Source organism: Mugil cephalus, chromosome 13, assembly GCF_022458985.1.
Source record: "Mugil cephalus isolate CIBA_MC_2020 chromosome 13, CIBA_Mcephalus_1.1, whole genome shotgun sequence".
Classification (NCBI taxonomy): Eukaryota; Metazoa; Chordata; class Actinopteri; order Mugiliformes; family Mugilidae; genus Mugil; species Mugil cephalus.
The window spans coordinates 19,866,460-19,881,163 of NC_061782.1; the positions used below are offsets into that span (position 1 = coordinate 19,866,460).

At 38.1% G+C, this 14,704-nt stretch overlaps 2 protein-coding genes across 3 annotated transcripts in view; both read right to left on the minus strand.

Annotated features, from left to right (window-relative positions):
- kcnh1a (potassium voltage-gated channel, subfamily H (eag-related), member 1a) overlaps positions 1-10,516 on the minus strand; it is a 47,190-nt gene extending 36,674 nt beyond the window's left edge. Inside the window, exons 1-4 of one of the 2 annotated variants that reach the window (XM_047604101.1) lie at positions 10,277-10,516; positions 6,476-6,502; positions 4,524-4,647; positions 92-198 (exon numbers count right to left, since the gene is read on the minus strand). In XM_047604101.1, coding sequence (XP_047460057.1) covers positions 92-198; positions 4,524-4,647; positions 6,476-6,502; positions 10,277-10,349 — 331 coding nt within the window. In that variant the 5' untranslated portion in view covers positions 10,350-10,516. The remainder of the gene's footprint in view (positions 1-91; positions 199-4,523; positions 4,648-6,475; positions 6,503-10,276) is intronic. The other variant, XM_047604102.1, reaches the window with a different exon arrangement.
- Positions 10,517-12,604: 2,088 nt separating this feature from the next.
- mrpl57 (mitochondrial ribosomal protein L57) lies at positions 12,605-12,910 on the minus strand. Its single transcript, XM_047603590.1, has one exon. It carries the CDS (start codon positions 12,908-12,910, stop codon positions 12,605-12,607), a length of 306 nt encoding a protein of 101 aa, XP_047459546.1.
- Positions 12,911-14,704: the final 1,794 nt, after the last annotated feature.

A 14,704-nucleotide genomic window follows, 5' to 3' on the forward strand; every position in this document is an offset into this window, starting at 1 on the left:
GGGCTTCCTTTGAACTCTGCTGTACATTACTGAAGCTCTGAATACATTTGCACATTTTTTCCCTGTCCTCATGTGTTAAGTCCCAACTTACTGTTCTTCTTGTACATCAGTATTTCAAATGAGTTCATCTCATAGTTCTCGAACGTTAGTCGTACTTTTTCTGTGGTGTCCTTGTCTGTGAGCTCCCCGTACATGAAGCTGCAAAACAAGAAAGAAGGGAAAAAGCTATTTGAATATTTATTAGATAGCGCTTTGTTGGGCATGCTCATTCTTGCACTAAACAGTGGGGAGGAAGCCTTGAATGTGTGAATATATTTTCCTTGATTAGATTGTAGGATTTTGTTGCACACTTTATGCTTCCTTTAAGAATTATTAGTATAATTTGAAACCATTTATTTGGAGCCATGTGTACACTGTGCAGACTGGACTGTATTAAATATAGAGCAGCAGTGGAGTATAACTCCAAGATGTACCTTGAAAGCATAAAAAAGACAAATGCTTGGTCTCTAATTGGCCAAACGTAAAGCACCTCTCCAAAGCAAATTAAATCTGAAGACGGGTCGAACAGACCATGAACACTTTTACCAAAGCTGCAGAGACATTAATCTCACTTTACTTGTTACCGTCACCCTCAGTAGCAGCCTGTTCCAGCATGATCTAAATATAACTCAGAGTTTGTTATGAAATACAAAAGGCGGGCTAAATTTAATGAGACTACATTCTGACGCTGCAGAGACTTTTCCGACCAGCGCTTGATGTAACATCACTGATGAGCAGCCTCTCTCGCTCTTCTTCTCGTCTCCTAGCCGGCAGGAACACGACTTTGTTCAAAGAAAAAAAATAAGTCATAACAATTTCCTAAACCACTTTTCCGTCATGTGTGAAAAATTCCCACAGGTTTGCCACAGTATGTTTACAGGATCCGGTATAGCAGAAAACATATGCATAATTGAAAAGATACAGAATAGGCGGGTATGATGGAAAGAAGAGCTTTGATCAGAACACATCTACATAAAAAGAGGTTTAGATATAAGACTCTGGGGACATGAGTATACATTTTATATTTGAGTCATCTTCAGAAACATCACACATCCACATTCTGTGAATGTTTTATGGTCTCAGTAATCAGGCTCATAAAGATACTTTTTGACAAAAAGTTGAAAGACGGTGATGATTAAAGGTGTAGTGAGATGTTTGAAGGGTGACGAAAACGTGTGATGATATAACACAAAGCAATATATCCAAATCAGCTTATACATTTTTAAATATTGTATGACTCACTTGTAAGGTCGAAAATAATGATTCATCTGAAATGGTATACATGGTCAACATGATTTGAGCTGAATATGCCACAAATAAAGAAAAGAAGAAGAGGAAGACCTCCAGCACATGATGTGAAACAACGCTGTGGTAAAAGGGTTCATACTGAGAGCGTATCACAGATCAAGTGTAGAAGTGTATTTATCCTCTGCAAGAAGCTAGAAACAGTCTGTTGTCTCGTTAACCAAGTAATATCTGAGTTTATTTCTCACGACTCTTCTGGTCGGTGGTTATCTATCAGCCTTTTAGTTCAATTCTGTTAGCGCTGTCTGATCTGTGCACTGACTTTTAGAGACTCTGCCCTAAAAGGACACAGGCCTACACACAGGAAGCGATTAACAGCGATCGGGTGATAAGAGATAATGTGGTATTGAAGATGTTCTATCCTCAAACAGAGAGTGCTGACAGTAAGCAGCTAGTGCTGTCCATACACTAGAAACATTTTCACATTCTTCTTGTTTCACTCAGCAACATTTTGGGTGGGAAACATACAAGAGGGTTACCTAGACAACCAGAACCTGCAACATCCCCTAGCAACCAACTGTCAGATACAAAGAGATGAGCAGAAAATCCTTTCAAAACAATAAACTACTTACTGATTAATAATTAAGAACTCACCAGGTCAAACTCTTTGGGTGTATGGTGGGACGGATGATGCCAAGTAAGTTGTGTAATTTAAGAAAAGTAGGTGTAATAAACTGTAGCTTCTTCAGGAAATCTTTTCTAAAAACAATCTACTCTACAATTGAAGTATTAGCTCCAGTATTAGAAATTGTGTTTATTTCTTTTTATGGTACTGCCACCAGCAGTAGGTTTTAGTTGAACATTGTATAGTCAAGGTTGGTTGCAGTATAACTGATGAACTGCTGCCATTTGGTAGTACATAAAGTATCAACATTACTCTAAAACAAGTTGTGAGATTTTTAGGATATCCAGTATGTGAAGCATAAAGCTGACAGTATGTGAAGGTCGCTGGTGATGACGTCTGCATAAATATCCCAGAATGCAATGCAACAGATTTGAGGTTGTGAGTCTCCAACTGACCAGTGCGTTTGAAAACTACCACTGTTTATTCCAACAAAAGTATGTTGTTGAAGAATAGTGCATATACTGTATGAATGCTGTGTTCCAACAGGGCTGCGTTTATCGTGATTTTGAGTGAAAGTCTGTATGATCGGCGCCCTCTTGTGGTATTCATGTGGAAATCTTCGGTAAATGCCGATCTCTTGCAGGGTGATGCGTTGACAGACAGTTTTACAAATGCTGGAGTTAAATAGTATTGTAATAGAGTTTTAAGCTTAATTTCATAATACATCCTAGGAAAATACTGATATTCCCAACAGCCTCATCTTTTCATTAAGCTTTTACATTTCCTATGTTGAGTTGCCTGGGGGTTATCTTGCTAAACTCTTCTAGGTGGCTTTTCGTTGCTAATGTTACCAAACATTGTGTACGCACAACCTAGTGAATGTTTGTAATGATGACGTATATCAACACAAGGCTTCACTCCATCTAGCAATCTGAAAATAAACCTCCAACAAATCATCACACTCTTGCTTCAATATTTGTCCTGGCAAGTGTGCTGAAGCTTATGTTTGGGCACCCGAGGATTTAAATCAGTAATAGCTGCAGTGCTGGCTGTGACAAACACCATCTCCCACAACAGATGAAATCTCCCACGGTTTCAAAATCTGGCAGCACCAACTGTTTCACTGTGAACCTAATAAATATAGTGGTTACTGACATGCCTATTATAGACAATAAACGCCATACGTTCTTTCGAAGGGAATACCACTCATTTGAACAGCCTTTTATGCCTTTTTGGAGGGGGGACTCAGGGGATATTGTACATTCACAGGTTTACAGTCAGTGGTGCAGAAGCAGTTTCAGCTGTTACAACTGGATTACATCACGGATTTGTGTCTCTGCAAGAGGCAATTACTGGATTGTCTTTAACTATGGGAATATCATATCACTTCTAACACCTCACCTTCTCATTCACTTCATGATAGCAGAATACACTGTATATCTGTTAACATGCTTGGCTGGAGAGAACTGGCAGCTGTAGATGTAGGGAAATATAGATAGAAAAAAAGGCTGCTGACAGCTGACAAGCTGGACCAGCAAATGTGTATCCACAATCATCAGTGAGGTCAACATCCTGACCTGAACTTATAACTGAATTTGAGGTTTTGATGACTTAGTGGTTCCTCATAGCTCAGCTTATTATCCCCGCTAGCAACACGGCTCTATGGATGGCAGCATCAATCAGTTGTCAAGTCCTCGACTACCAGAACTACTGAAAATGTAGACATTGGATTTCATTATGATGTGGGTTTCGACCAGAGAAAAAATACTTCTGCACGCACATGGACAATCCAACAACCAGTCAGAGAAACTATTTATGTGACGTTTGCCGAGTAACAAATGCTTTAATTGCTGTTAGATACTTGTCAGTATCTTTTACAACAGACGTGACAGCAGAAACTACACAAGTGCTTCTCCAATAAGAGCCATTCAGTTGTCAACATGATTAACTAAATGGCGTTCAGATGATGTGCATGCCTACACCACTGTTGCTCATGTATTCATCACCACAGAAAGTCCACCTAAATTATTGGATTGGCTCACCAGGCAAAATTAATTCCAAAAGAGCGACTCCACACTGAAAACTTTGCACCGGCTTTCAGGTTACAAGGCTCAACACACACTCCCAAGAGAATGAACCTTTATGACTTTAGTGACCGCCTGACTTCTTTTCTTCTATTGTAATGATATGTTGTGTTTTTGTAATGGCAGGAAGTGTTCACAGAGTTTAAAACATACAGATTAATTCATTAAGATTTCATATTTAACTGTATTTTAAGGCTAAACTGTGCCAGCCCACAACAAACTTTTACTATGCAGTATACCCATAAGCGATGTATAGTATCATGGCTATATGAGGCAGGGATCTAAGCGAGAGCCTCCTACAGATTTTTACTAGCAGCATAATTATTTAGCATTGAGCAATAGAACTGCTGCTGTCCCACATTAAAATGTCACTGCCTAATCGTGTTCATCTAATGCTGCAAAATATGTGTCAAAAGCTGCAAAAGCAAAATAAAATAAAATATTTAATAAAAAAATGGTGAACCAAAACAGTTAGAGTTTGTTTCTGAATTTGGACATTTGAAGACTGTAACACAGATCCTGCTGCCTACCTGCAGGTGCTGCTTTTCTGCATCACCTCTGCTCTGTGGTACCCCGACAGCTTGCAGAAACCATCATTGCTGTAGACGATGGGCCAGTCTACTATCTGAGCATTTCCAAGGACGAAGTTGGTATCTGTTTTGAAACGAAGAGGAAATAAAAGGGCAAATAACTTGCAGGGTAGCAGCAATTCTTAAAAGCAGCAAAGTAAAGCAACTATTTTGGGTTGGGAAAAGGTTAAAGCCTACAAACATTTACTGGAAGATTTTAAGAAGAAGAAAGACAGGGTACAACTACAAATGTTGGTGCAAATACATAGTTGACTTTTTAAGCATCTAACACTGAACACTTTTAATCAAAGCATTAGATTTTAGATGTTAACTATAGAAATAGACCTCAATCTTTTATACATATAAAATTATTAATATGATATATATAAACATAACACATTATATTATTATATATATATATATACATATACCTGACCGGTTTATTTAAGGTAGCAATCAATAATAATATATGATCAACAGGGATACACTTATGTTACTTATGTATGCAAACTATTTTCTGAAAACAGATTGTTCATTTAGAATCAGGGTTTATCTTAATGTTTCCCCTATCATTAAAAAGATTGAGTAATGCTGCTTTTAAGAGCCAACACACTCTTGAAAGATTTTCATTAGTGTCCATGATGGTCTACGGCTCATTACACACTCCACACAGGGCAAATATGCACAGAAGCGAGCCAAACACACACTCTTTATTTCTTGCACATTTGTAGTTGCTTGTTAGCAGTACAGGAACAGCTTCCGTTGCCTTTTTGTGTATTTGCGAGTGTGGTGTTCGTAAGAGGCCTTGATAGCCGCTTCCCTGGTGGATACAGTGCACAGTGGTGTAGGCCATTAATTTATAGATTAGACAATGTACTCCTTATCGCCCAATACAAATGTAATTTTTTTCCTGGAAAACAGCGAGGACAATAATTCCTCATATCTTAGTTTTCATATGGAAATGTCAGCATAGCCTCCAAGGAAAACATATTTGTGTTCAAAATATTAACAAACCCATATAATCAGGGTGGCATGTATATTTTAATGGCTTATTATACCTGTTGGCAGCTTTAAAATATGTTCCGTGTATGTTAAATAATATTGAAAACACAGACATACATTACAATAGCTGACTATAAATAAGATCTCAACGACTAATTTCAGTGTCAATTTAAAAATGACCATGAATTAATTTCAGTGACAAAGTTCTCCGATGAATGAAACATGCCTGCATATTTTATGTAAAATAATACAATTATGCATGTAATTTGTTTGCCTTCTGGAAGTTGGCATGCAAAAGAAATGTTTTATTCTGTAGCAAGATTTTGATGATTTTTCTCAATTATTTTTGATGTAAAATTCAAAATGCTTAAAAAACAGCCCCACGTCCACGTACACATTATTGGCAAAAGGTAAGAAAGAGTAAATGTGATGGTTTCATATGGGACAGGAGACACAATGACAATAACTGGAAATAAAAACAAGCAAACTACAAATGCAGACTTCAACAATCTGACAACACAGGCGGGAAAGAGCAGGTGTAAGAACTGAAAGCATCTGGCCACAAAACACAGACCACATACAAAGATGTACACACACAGAACTACATACTGACCACAACAAAATAAAGCACATACAGTACACTGATAGGATATGATGCACAAGGCGTTCCATGCCAACGTGTTATTTTACAATGATCATATGAAAATTGTGAAGCATAAAGTCCAAAACTTAATAGCCCTGGCTCTGTAAACGTACTACTATGTTACAGCAAATATTTCAGAAATATCATAAAAAATTTTGTACTTTTGTAAATTAACAGCATTTGGTATAGAACATTTAGCGGTACATTACAAAGAGATAGATACCGTAATGAAAACATAAGCAGAACGCCAAATTAAACTTGTTAGTACCTGTCTGTCTATGTGACAGTGTCCAAACTGAAATTTTTGGAAAGAAAAGAGGGTTAACAGAGGGTTATCAGTGAGAAACATCTGCTTAACGTCAAATAAAGAAGATGGGTCACGTCCACCAAAAAAAAGAGACAGTTGTGTTGCTTTAACTTGAATGGCTGACACCGGGACAGTCACTATGAAACATTTTTAGAAATAGATTTGAAGTCTCACTTTTGGTTACAGAGGTCAGATAACAATGGGCAATACACTAGCCATCCTCTTCTTTTTGCAGCTACATGTAGCGTGAGGCTATGTTTAATTTGTGTGATGTTCACGCTACATTTAGCTTTGTTTTAGGACGTCAACTTTGTAGAGAAATATTTGGCTCTTAAGCTATATAACATTCTAACTACACATAGCATTTTTCAGCTAGCATTAGTCGCTAACTTTATTTTGAACTGTTTAACTTCAACATCAACTGTTACTACTCCAATAACTGTTTCAACCACAACTGGTAACTGTTTTCAATGAATAAATGTCCGACTGCACTGCATCTGCACTGCATTTTTAGCACCAAATTGCAGAGACACAGTAGGTAAGCAGCTAGCTGGTAAAAACAGTGGAGCAGTTAGCAACCAAAAAAAGAAGAAAAAACAGAAGTGAGACAAAAAAGGAGAAACAGAACTAAAGGAACATTAAATAAATGACAGCAGTTGTATTTAATTATACAGCCGCTTGCTTGCGAGTACATTAGCTTAAGCTAAGAAATGTTTTCATAGCGCATTTCCGGCGACCACTGTAGGCCCAAAAGCACCAGCCAAAATAGCAGCATAGGCACAGAAACCAATACTGACAAATACACAAATGTATGCTATTCATGCTATAAATTTGTTCACTGGTAAAACTAAATGTACGTTCTTACAATGCACTAAAAATGTGAGGACTCTGAGGATTTCAGGACATCATTGTTGGTAATCAAGTTCAAAATACAATTATTTCATATCATATGATTGTTGACGAATTCCAAGTCCCGGGCATTATCCTGGCATCATCATATTCAAATGGAGTCATGTTTGCAATGTTCACAAGACCACATGGATCGTCCCCTCTCATGATAACCTTGTTCAGGGGTCATTGAGTTAGTTTGGTAAAATCTTTTTCAGAAATGGTGCAGGTGAAAGGTATATTCATACAGTGTAAATTAGTTGTAAAATTAGAACTCATATATTACTCAATTTTGAGTTTTCTTTGTAATTTTGTATGTATGTGGAAAACATTGATATTCCCAGCTGATATTGATATTCCCAGCTGCCTTGACCTTTCATTACGCCTTTGCATTTCCTTCATTAAGTTAGCCGCTTGTTAGCATGCTAAACTGTTAGCTGCAGTGGCTCCCAGATGCACGTTGCCTAGCAGCAGTATTCTCATGACATAGCCTATGCTTGATGTTACTATTTGTATATTACTAAGCACTTTGTCCACAAATTCCATCTCATGGCAGCAGTATTCACAGCCTTGTTAAGTCGGCATTTTCAGCAAAATTTAAGTTTCCGTGTCGCTGACTGACGTTCTCAGAAATGGTGGAAGCCAGGTAAGTTCATATACTGGAAATTAGTTGTAATCAAGTTTTCTTTGTAACTTTGTAACTTGACTGAGGAAAATGTTGATATTCCCAATGGCCTCATCCTTTCAACAGACCACCTGCATTTCCCACATTAGCTTCCATGATTGTTAGCTAGTTAAACTGTTAGACTGTTAAACTCTTTTAGATTGCCTCGCAGCAGTTGGCTGACGATTCACGGCAGAAGCTACCACTTGAATAGCAAGCAATTTCCTATGTTGTAACCAAGTGTTAAAGAATTGCTTATAATGGAAAGATTTTATATTTTCCCCTGTCGTGACATGATAGGGACAGATGTGGCCTTTCAATGAAGGCTCAGTTCCATTAAGTGACAATATGTCATGACAGAAAACCAGCATTCACAACAGTAGGACTGTCCCTAAGTACAATGTAGTCATCATTAACACATCTGTGTTTACCATCTGGGACAAGCCCACATTTGCACCTTGAAAAAGATCAATTAAAAAGTGATTTGCGGGGGTGAACGACGAAAAGTAAGCTCTCTAATCTTGAACAGTATATGAATTACAGGGCTGGTTATTTAACAATGACTGACTGGTGCATAAAAGAATTTTGTTTGTGAAAGCCCACCCGCCCACCACTGTCTCTCAGTGGCATCCTGCAGATTACAGTCTAGGCTCTTTTGTTTCTAGCTTGAAAGAGATTTACAGCTCACTAATCCATGGACCGCCCAAGGTCATAAGAAAAACATATGCATGCGCTTCCTTCTTTTTAAAGGAAAGTTTTTATTTCTTTTATGCATCCCAGGGATCCAGATGTCGCACAGCAAAGAAAGGCTCATTCTGGAGAGATGCAGTCACCCTTTCTGAACAAGCTGTTCCCTCTTTTTAATGTAGATGTGTGCAGCAGGGGCAGACTGACAAAGAAACCCAAGGAGTACATACACAGATTTTGGTTCAGTAAAACCACAGAACTAACTTTAACTGAACCCCAGTGAGCAAAAGGATATTAAATTGTATGTTTAGAGTGTTTGTTTAGAGTGGTGTGTCAAACAAACAAACAAACACAAATACAGCTAGATGTCCAGTGTCATAACTCCCTTGTCAATCCTGTCACTTCCTATTGGATCTAATAGAACAGAAAGGCCAAAGGAATACTGACAACAGTATCCAAAAATACTGCAAGACTCTAACCAGGTAACGTTATATTTGCCTTATATCATACACTATTGGCTCAATGAATTCTGTTTGTGTCAGTAGTTGTTTTACTTTTGAAAGAATTGGTGTATAATGTGTATAAAGGATCAAATAGATAGTAAATGAAAAGGGGCCTTTTTGCTGCCATAATGTTGTAATATATCTGATTTGACATGTTTTGCTCTCCAGCTTTATTTAAAATATCTGGCATGTGTGCTAAGAGCCCACTTTATTTATTAATTCGTAAACAATAAGAAAGTTGTGGCAGCATGAAATTATTAATCTTCACTATTCCCAGTGATTATTTGAGTGGTAATGCCTGATGCCTGTGCTGTCCTCACTGAATGAGGATAATCATGTTTTTGTTTGTTTTTTTAGGTTTCCATCCTTAAAAGGAAAAACAAAAATATGCAGTTTAGAGTTTGGGTTTGACAAATACAACCTCATGTTCAAAACTCAATATTAGACATTACATGTTCTTTAAGCTTCAGGCACTAGCAACAAAACCCTGGAAGACCAATCACCGTCAGTGAAGTCAGTCTGGTTTTACATCTTACTTAAGCCTGCACCTGTCTGGATAGTATGAAAATGATTTTATTATCGGAACTAGACATTTCAGCTCCGTGTATTTTGAGACTTCCAATGGTCTTATGTAATCAGACTTAAATGTAATAACTGAAGCTCGCCGTCTTTTTTCCTGCAGTCACTCCCAAATCGGAAGAGACGTTTAAAACACACACACACACACACTTATCCCGCGAATGGTTTCACTAATTAAATAAAGGACACGAATTGAGTGATTTTAAAACCAAATGTTTAAGAAGCTATCCTAATTTCTTCGGCACCGAAGCTAGCTAAATACGAACTTTTTCATATTCTTGCAAAGGATAAGGTTTTTCTCACTAATTAGCCTGCTTCGCTTTTTTAAAATTTTATTTCGTTAATTAGTTGATTGGTTGGATGCAATCAATGCGTCTAATATCTAAAACGCGTTTTAATGGATAAATCTGTACAAAGTGCAACATTAATCCTCAGCCTTACCGTTCGACCGTCTCACAATATTCTCCAAAAAAGTATTCTGAGGGGCCACAAGTCCCCTCCGACCCCCCGCCATCCTGACGCCACACTCAGTCGTCTGCAGGTGAATCTTTACTCCTCAATCTGCTGTCTGTCTTCATGGTGTCTCCGGCTCCGAGACGCTGCGTGGATCTCTTTGCACAGGGGGTCTGGCTGTCTGGTCTGCTCATTAGCTACCTCCTCAAACCCGGTGCGTTGGCGCCTCTTTACGCACCTCATCATCCAGGAGAGGAAAACAACGCAGGGGCGCACGGCACAGGAGGGGCAGTGGCACTGCTTCTCCGCGGTGGTCACTGCGAAGAGCCAGGGCGCCATCTGCTGGATGAAGTTATATGCACGTCGACAATTCCAGTGTGACTGTTTCCTTAACAAACCGCAACTGAGAGGGAGTTGTCAGCGGTCGGACGAGAGACGGTGTATAACCTGGACAGGTTGCCAGTTTAACACAGACAATTCACAACCACAAAGAGTAGTAAGTAGCTGCAATGATGAATACGGCAAGAAAGAAACACACATTATGAGATGACAGTGCACAAAAAAATATGGAAATAGACCACAAAGAAAGAGAACCAACTAAAAAAGATGCAAAATAAAAACTAATTTACACAACGCCCCACAAACAACTTATGTCTGCAAAAAAAAAAAAAAAAAAAAAAAAGACAAAACAACACTCTATAGGAAAAATGCAAAATTACCATTAATCAATACAAATCAGTGCAAACTACAATGATGAACAAAGAGAAACACAAGACAACTACCAACAGACTGAAAAATAACCCTGGACTGGTCGCCAGTCTATCACAGGGCTAACGCAGAGAGAGAAACAGAGTCACCAATGAACCTAATGAGCAACCCAGAATACCTTCTTGCTGTCACAATCTAAAAGGACACACAAAACAAGAAAAACAAAAAAACTATTTGAAGACTCACTGCAAAATGCAGAACACTGCAGACACATGAAGTCTGCAAAGAGAAGAAAATTTATCACAGAGATAAAATCTTGAAAGCTATGCAAACAGCACAGAAAAAAACAAGGAAACATGCACAAATATTGATGGAAAGCCACTGCAAAGAGGCACATTAAGAGAGTAGCTGTACTTTCATATTCCACTCCTCTCTGTTTAGATAGAAATAAGCAATTGTACTTGTGCTCCAGTTATTTCCCAGCAGTTAGTTGCCATTAATTGCAGTGTTAAAGATTAAGGTAAACCAAGATGCAAATACCTTTTCTTCTTTTTCTGTCCTGTCCTTTTTGTCCCTCACAACCTGTCAGACTTATCTTGTGTCTGTTGGTGGGACCTGATCCTCCGTTTTCCCAGTATGCTATTAGTTCTACATGCAAGTATTTAGCAGATTAAACTGCTAACATGGGCTTAACATCTGCTTTCTAAAGCAAAAAGTATTTCCATCAAAATTTAACACAAAAAATACACACAGGGGTGTATGTAAAGCAGCAATCACACCATGTTAATTTCTGAAATATTTTCTGGTTCCTCTTACAACTCATTTATTGATAGTGCTCACTAATGCTTACACTGTCTTTGCATCTTAACCAGTTATGGAATGTCGAAACTGAGTGTAAGTGCTCAGGTTTTACCAAATAGAGTCACTGTTTGTTTTATGGTTCCTGTCTTCCTCTCATTCATCCTAAATAGGTTACGGAAACAAATTCATCCTCCGGTGCTTTAGAGAGGTGATGTCATCGAAAAGTGGTATGTAATGGCAATAACCTTTATCAGGCAAGTCACTGGCTCGTTATCTTGCCACAGAGGTGATCAAAGGTTTCACTGAGGGTCAATCGGCACAATGAGTCACAGAAAAACATTGACAGCCATAACTGTCAGTTATAACATGAAAACAAATTAACTTCACACAAAAACAACACACCCAACTCAAATCAAACACTGTGGAAATCCAAGAACCTCGAAAGCATTTTTAGTTACTTTTCTATTTTCAACCCTATTTTGAAAACAGATCTTCCAACTTTAAAGTGAATTTTGTTCATGAGCTCTGAAATAACGACTCAACATGAGGTGTAGCTTGTTAAGCAGTTTTTATCCAAAAAAAGCTCAACTGTCCACTGTTTTGTTGCAGTGGGGTTTCATATTTTGTGATACAGAGAGTGAAAATATTCAGAGGTTTGTTTAATTCAGACATGGTGGGCTAGAAGAGTCCTTTCTGGATATTTCATTGCAGCTTTTCAGCTAGAAAAAAAACTACACACAACAAAATGTATTAACATTGTATTATCGTAAAGAGTCTTTGCATGTTGTTTCACTGCTCACATTGACTTTACCATGTCTTGGTAATTTTCAGATGACTAAGGTGATCTGTCATGTGCTTGTGCTCAGGAAAGTTTGCATAGCTGGCCTCTTTGATCTTCTGCCAGTTCTGGGCTCTGCGCTCCACAGCGTGGCAGTATTCCTGCTCCACAGTCATGTACGGCCGGCTGATCCAATATTCGTTCTCCGCTTCACGTTCCAGGTGCTTCACCATGTTGCGTTTCATCTGCCACGTAACTGGCCGCGGACGCCGATACTTTCCGATCCACTGCTTCCCAGGGATACCTTTCCGCAGCAGGGCGAGGGTGAGGAACATGGTGGCAAAATATATCTGTTAGGGCAAGAACCGTTAAAGATTAGTGACTACTGTAAAATGACAACTCATGTCAGAAATACACAAGCATACACAGAATCTACCATTTGTGAGATTTGTTTAAGAATAACATGAAAGTTTGCATTTGAATTGCAGGAATCCTAATGAGTGGAAAATGTTCTTAACTACAAACAGGATACCTGCCTGTTACTTCGGACTGTGTAACTGGGAACTAGAGCCAAGAATCTGGTCATGACCTTGGGTATGATGGAGTTGTTTCTTAGGATTTGCACTGAAACATATCTTCCCTAAGGTAACCAGAGTTTATGCACTAATAAAGGTTTGATCTAATCATTTAGCAATATGAAATTTTGACAAAATAATACGCGCAGATCTGAAAGAATAACCTGCTCAAGTGCAAGTAATTATTGCACACACTTGAATAAATGGAGAGTGTACCTTAATTAATTAATTAGGTATTAAAATAATATTAAGGGTAAGTAAAATGAAAAAGGAGAGTAATGACAATACTGGGTCTACAGGAAGCGAAATAAAGCCAAATAACTGTTAACAATGTGGAATCTTTTAATTAAAACCCGACTGTTTAGTAAATAATTGCTGTTTACTACATCCGGGAATTACGTATCTATTGGAGGTCTACTCGTCTGTTTTACAGGAGGTTATAAACTGTGTGGGCAGCAGTTATCAGATTTAATAACTGTTGAACCTTGGCATGAGTCATCGTGGACTACCTTTTTTTTTTTTTTTTTTTACAGCATCGCAGGACAATGACATGACATCATCCACCACTTCATCTCCACACGATTACCCCGACAATTGAGGAAAAGGTCACAAAACAAGACAGTAAAAACTAAAGGAGATGTATACAGCCGGAACACTTTTACATGAATATAGCTTTCATTGCTATGATATGAGTGAAGGTTGCATTAAAAATAATTTAGCACTGCTTTGATGTGTGTGTCAAAATAAGCCCTCTAACATTAGCCGAGTTCACTTCCAACGTGAAACTAGCTTAGCGGTACAACGCTACAAGTCAAGGACGGAGTAGAAATGGCGTCATTTAGCACAAAAATCAGTCACAAAGTACACGAGCACATCTTTGTTGGTTGCCTCACCTTCTAACTGAGTCAAACTGGGTTGAATGCGGGCGTCAGGATGGAACAAGCTTAGAATTAGCTTTCAAATAAGAAAATATGAAGACGTGAAAGAGGACGCTAGCCACATTGGTATTACGTGTTTCCGTGTTACGTACGGCGTGGGAGAAGGCTCAAACATGTTGAAGATGCAAAAAGAAAAACTAAAACAAAACCAAAAAAAAAAAAAAAAAAAACATTTTAAACCAAATGCCCTGAGCAACGTTTTATACTGGCGAAAATAGAAATATATGGCGTACTTTCATTTGAGTGTATGAATAAAATTGTCCTTGTTGTTTAATACGAGAGCTGATAAAAAGAAAAAAAGATCGATCCTGACATAACCTTAGGCTTATTGCGTATTTACCATTTAGAAATAAAATCTCACTTATTCTGAATCATTTTGTTTTATTTACCTTGATCTGCTTGGTTAGACCAACGATCTACAGAAAAGTAAATGTGTTAAAGTATTGTTTTAGTTATTCTTTATTCTTTTCAGGTTGATACAGTCAACCCTCCTTTTCTTTCTTTCTTTCTTTCTTTCTTTCTTTCTTTCTTTCTTTCTTTCTTTCTTTCTTTCTTTGTTGACCAATCGTGTCCGTTTTTTGTTTTTTAGACTCCTCCTACCACAGAGAGCATATAC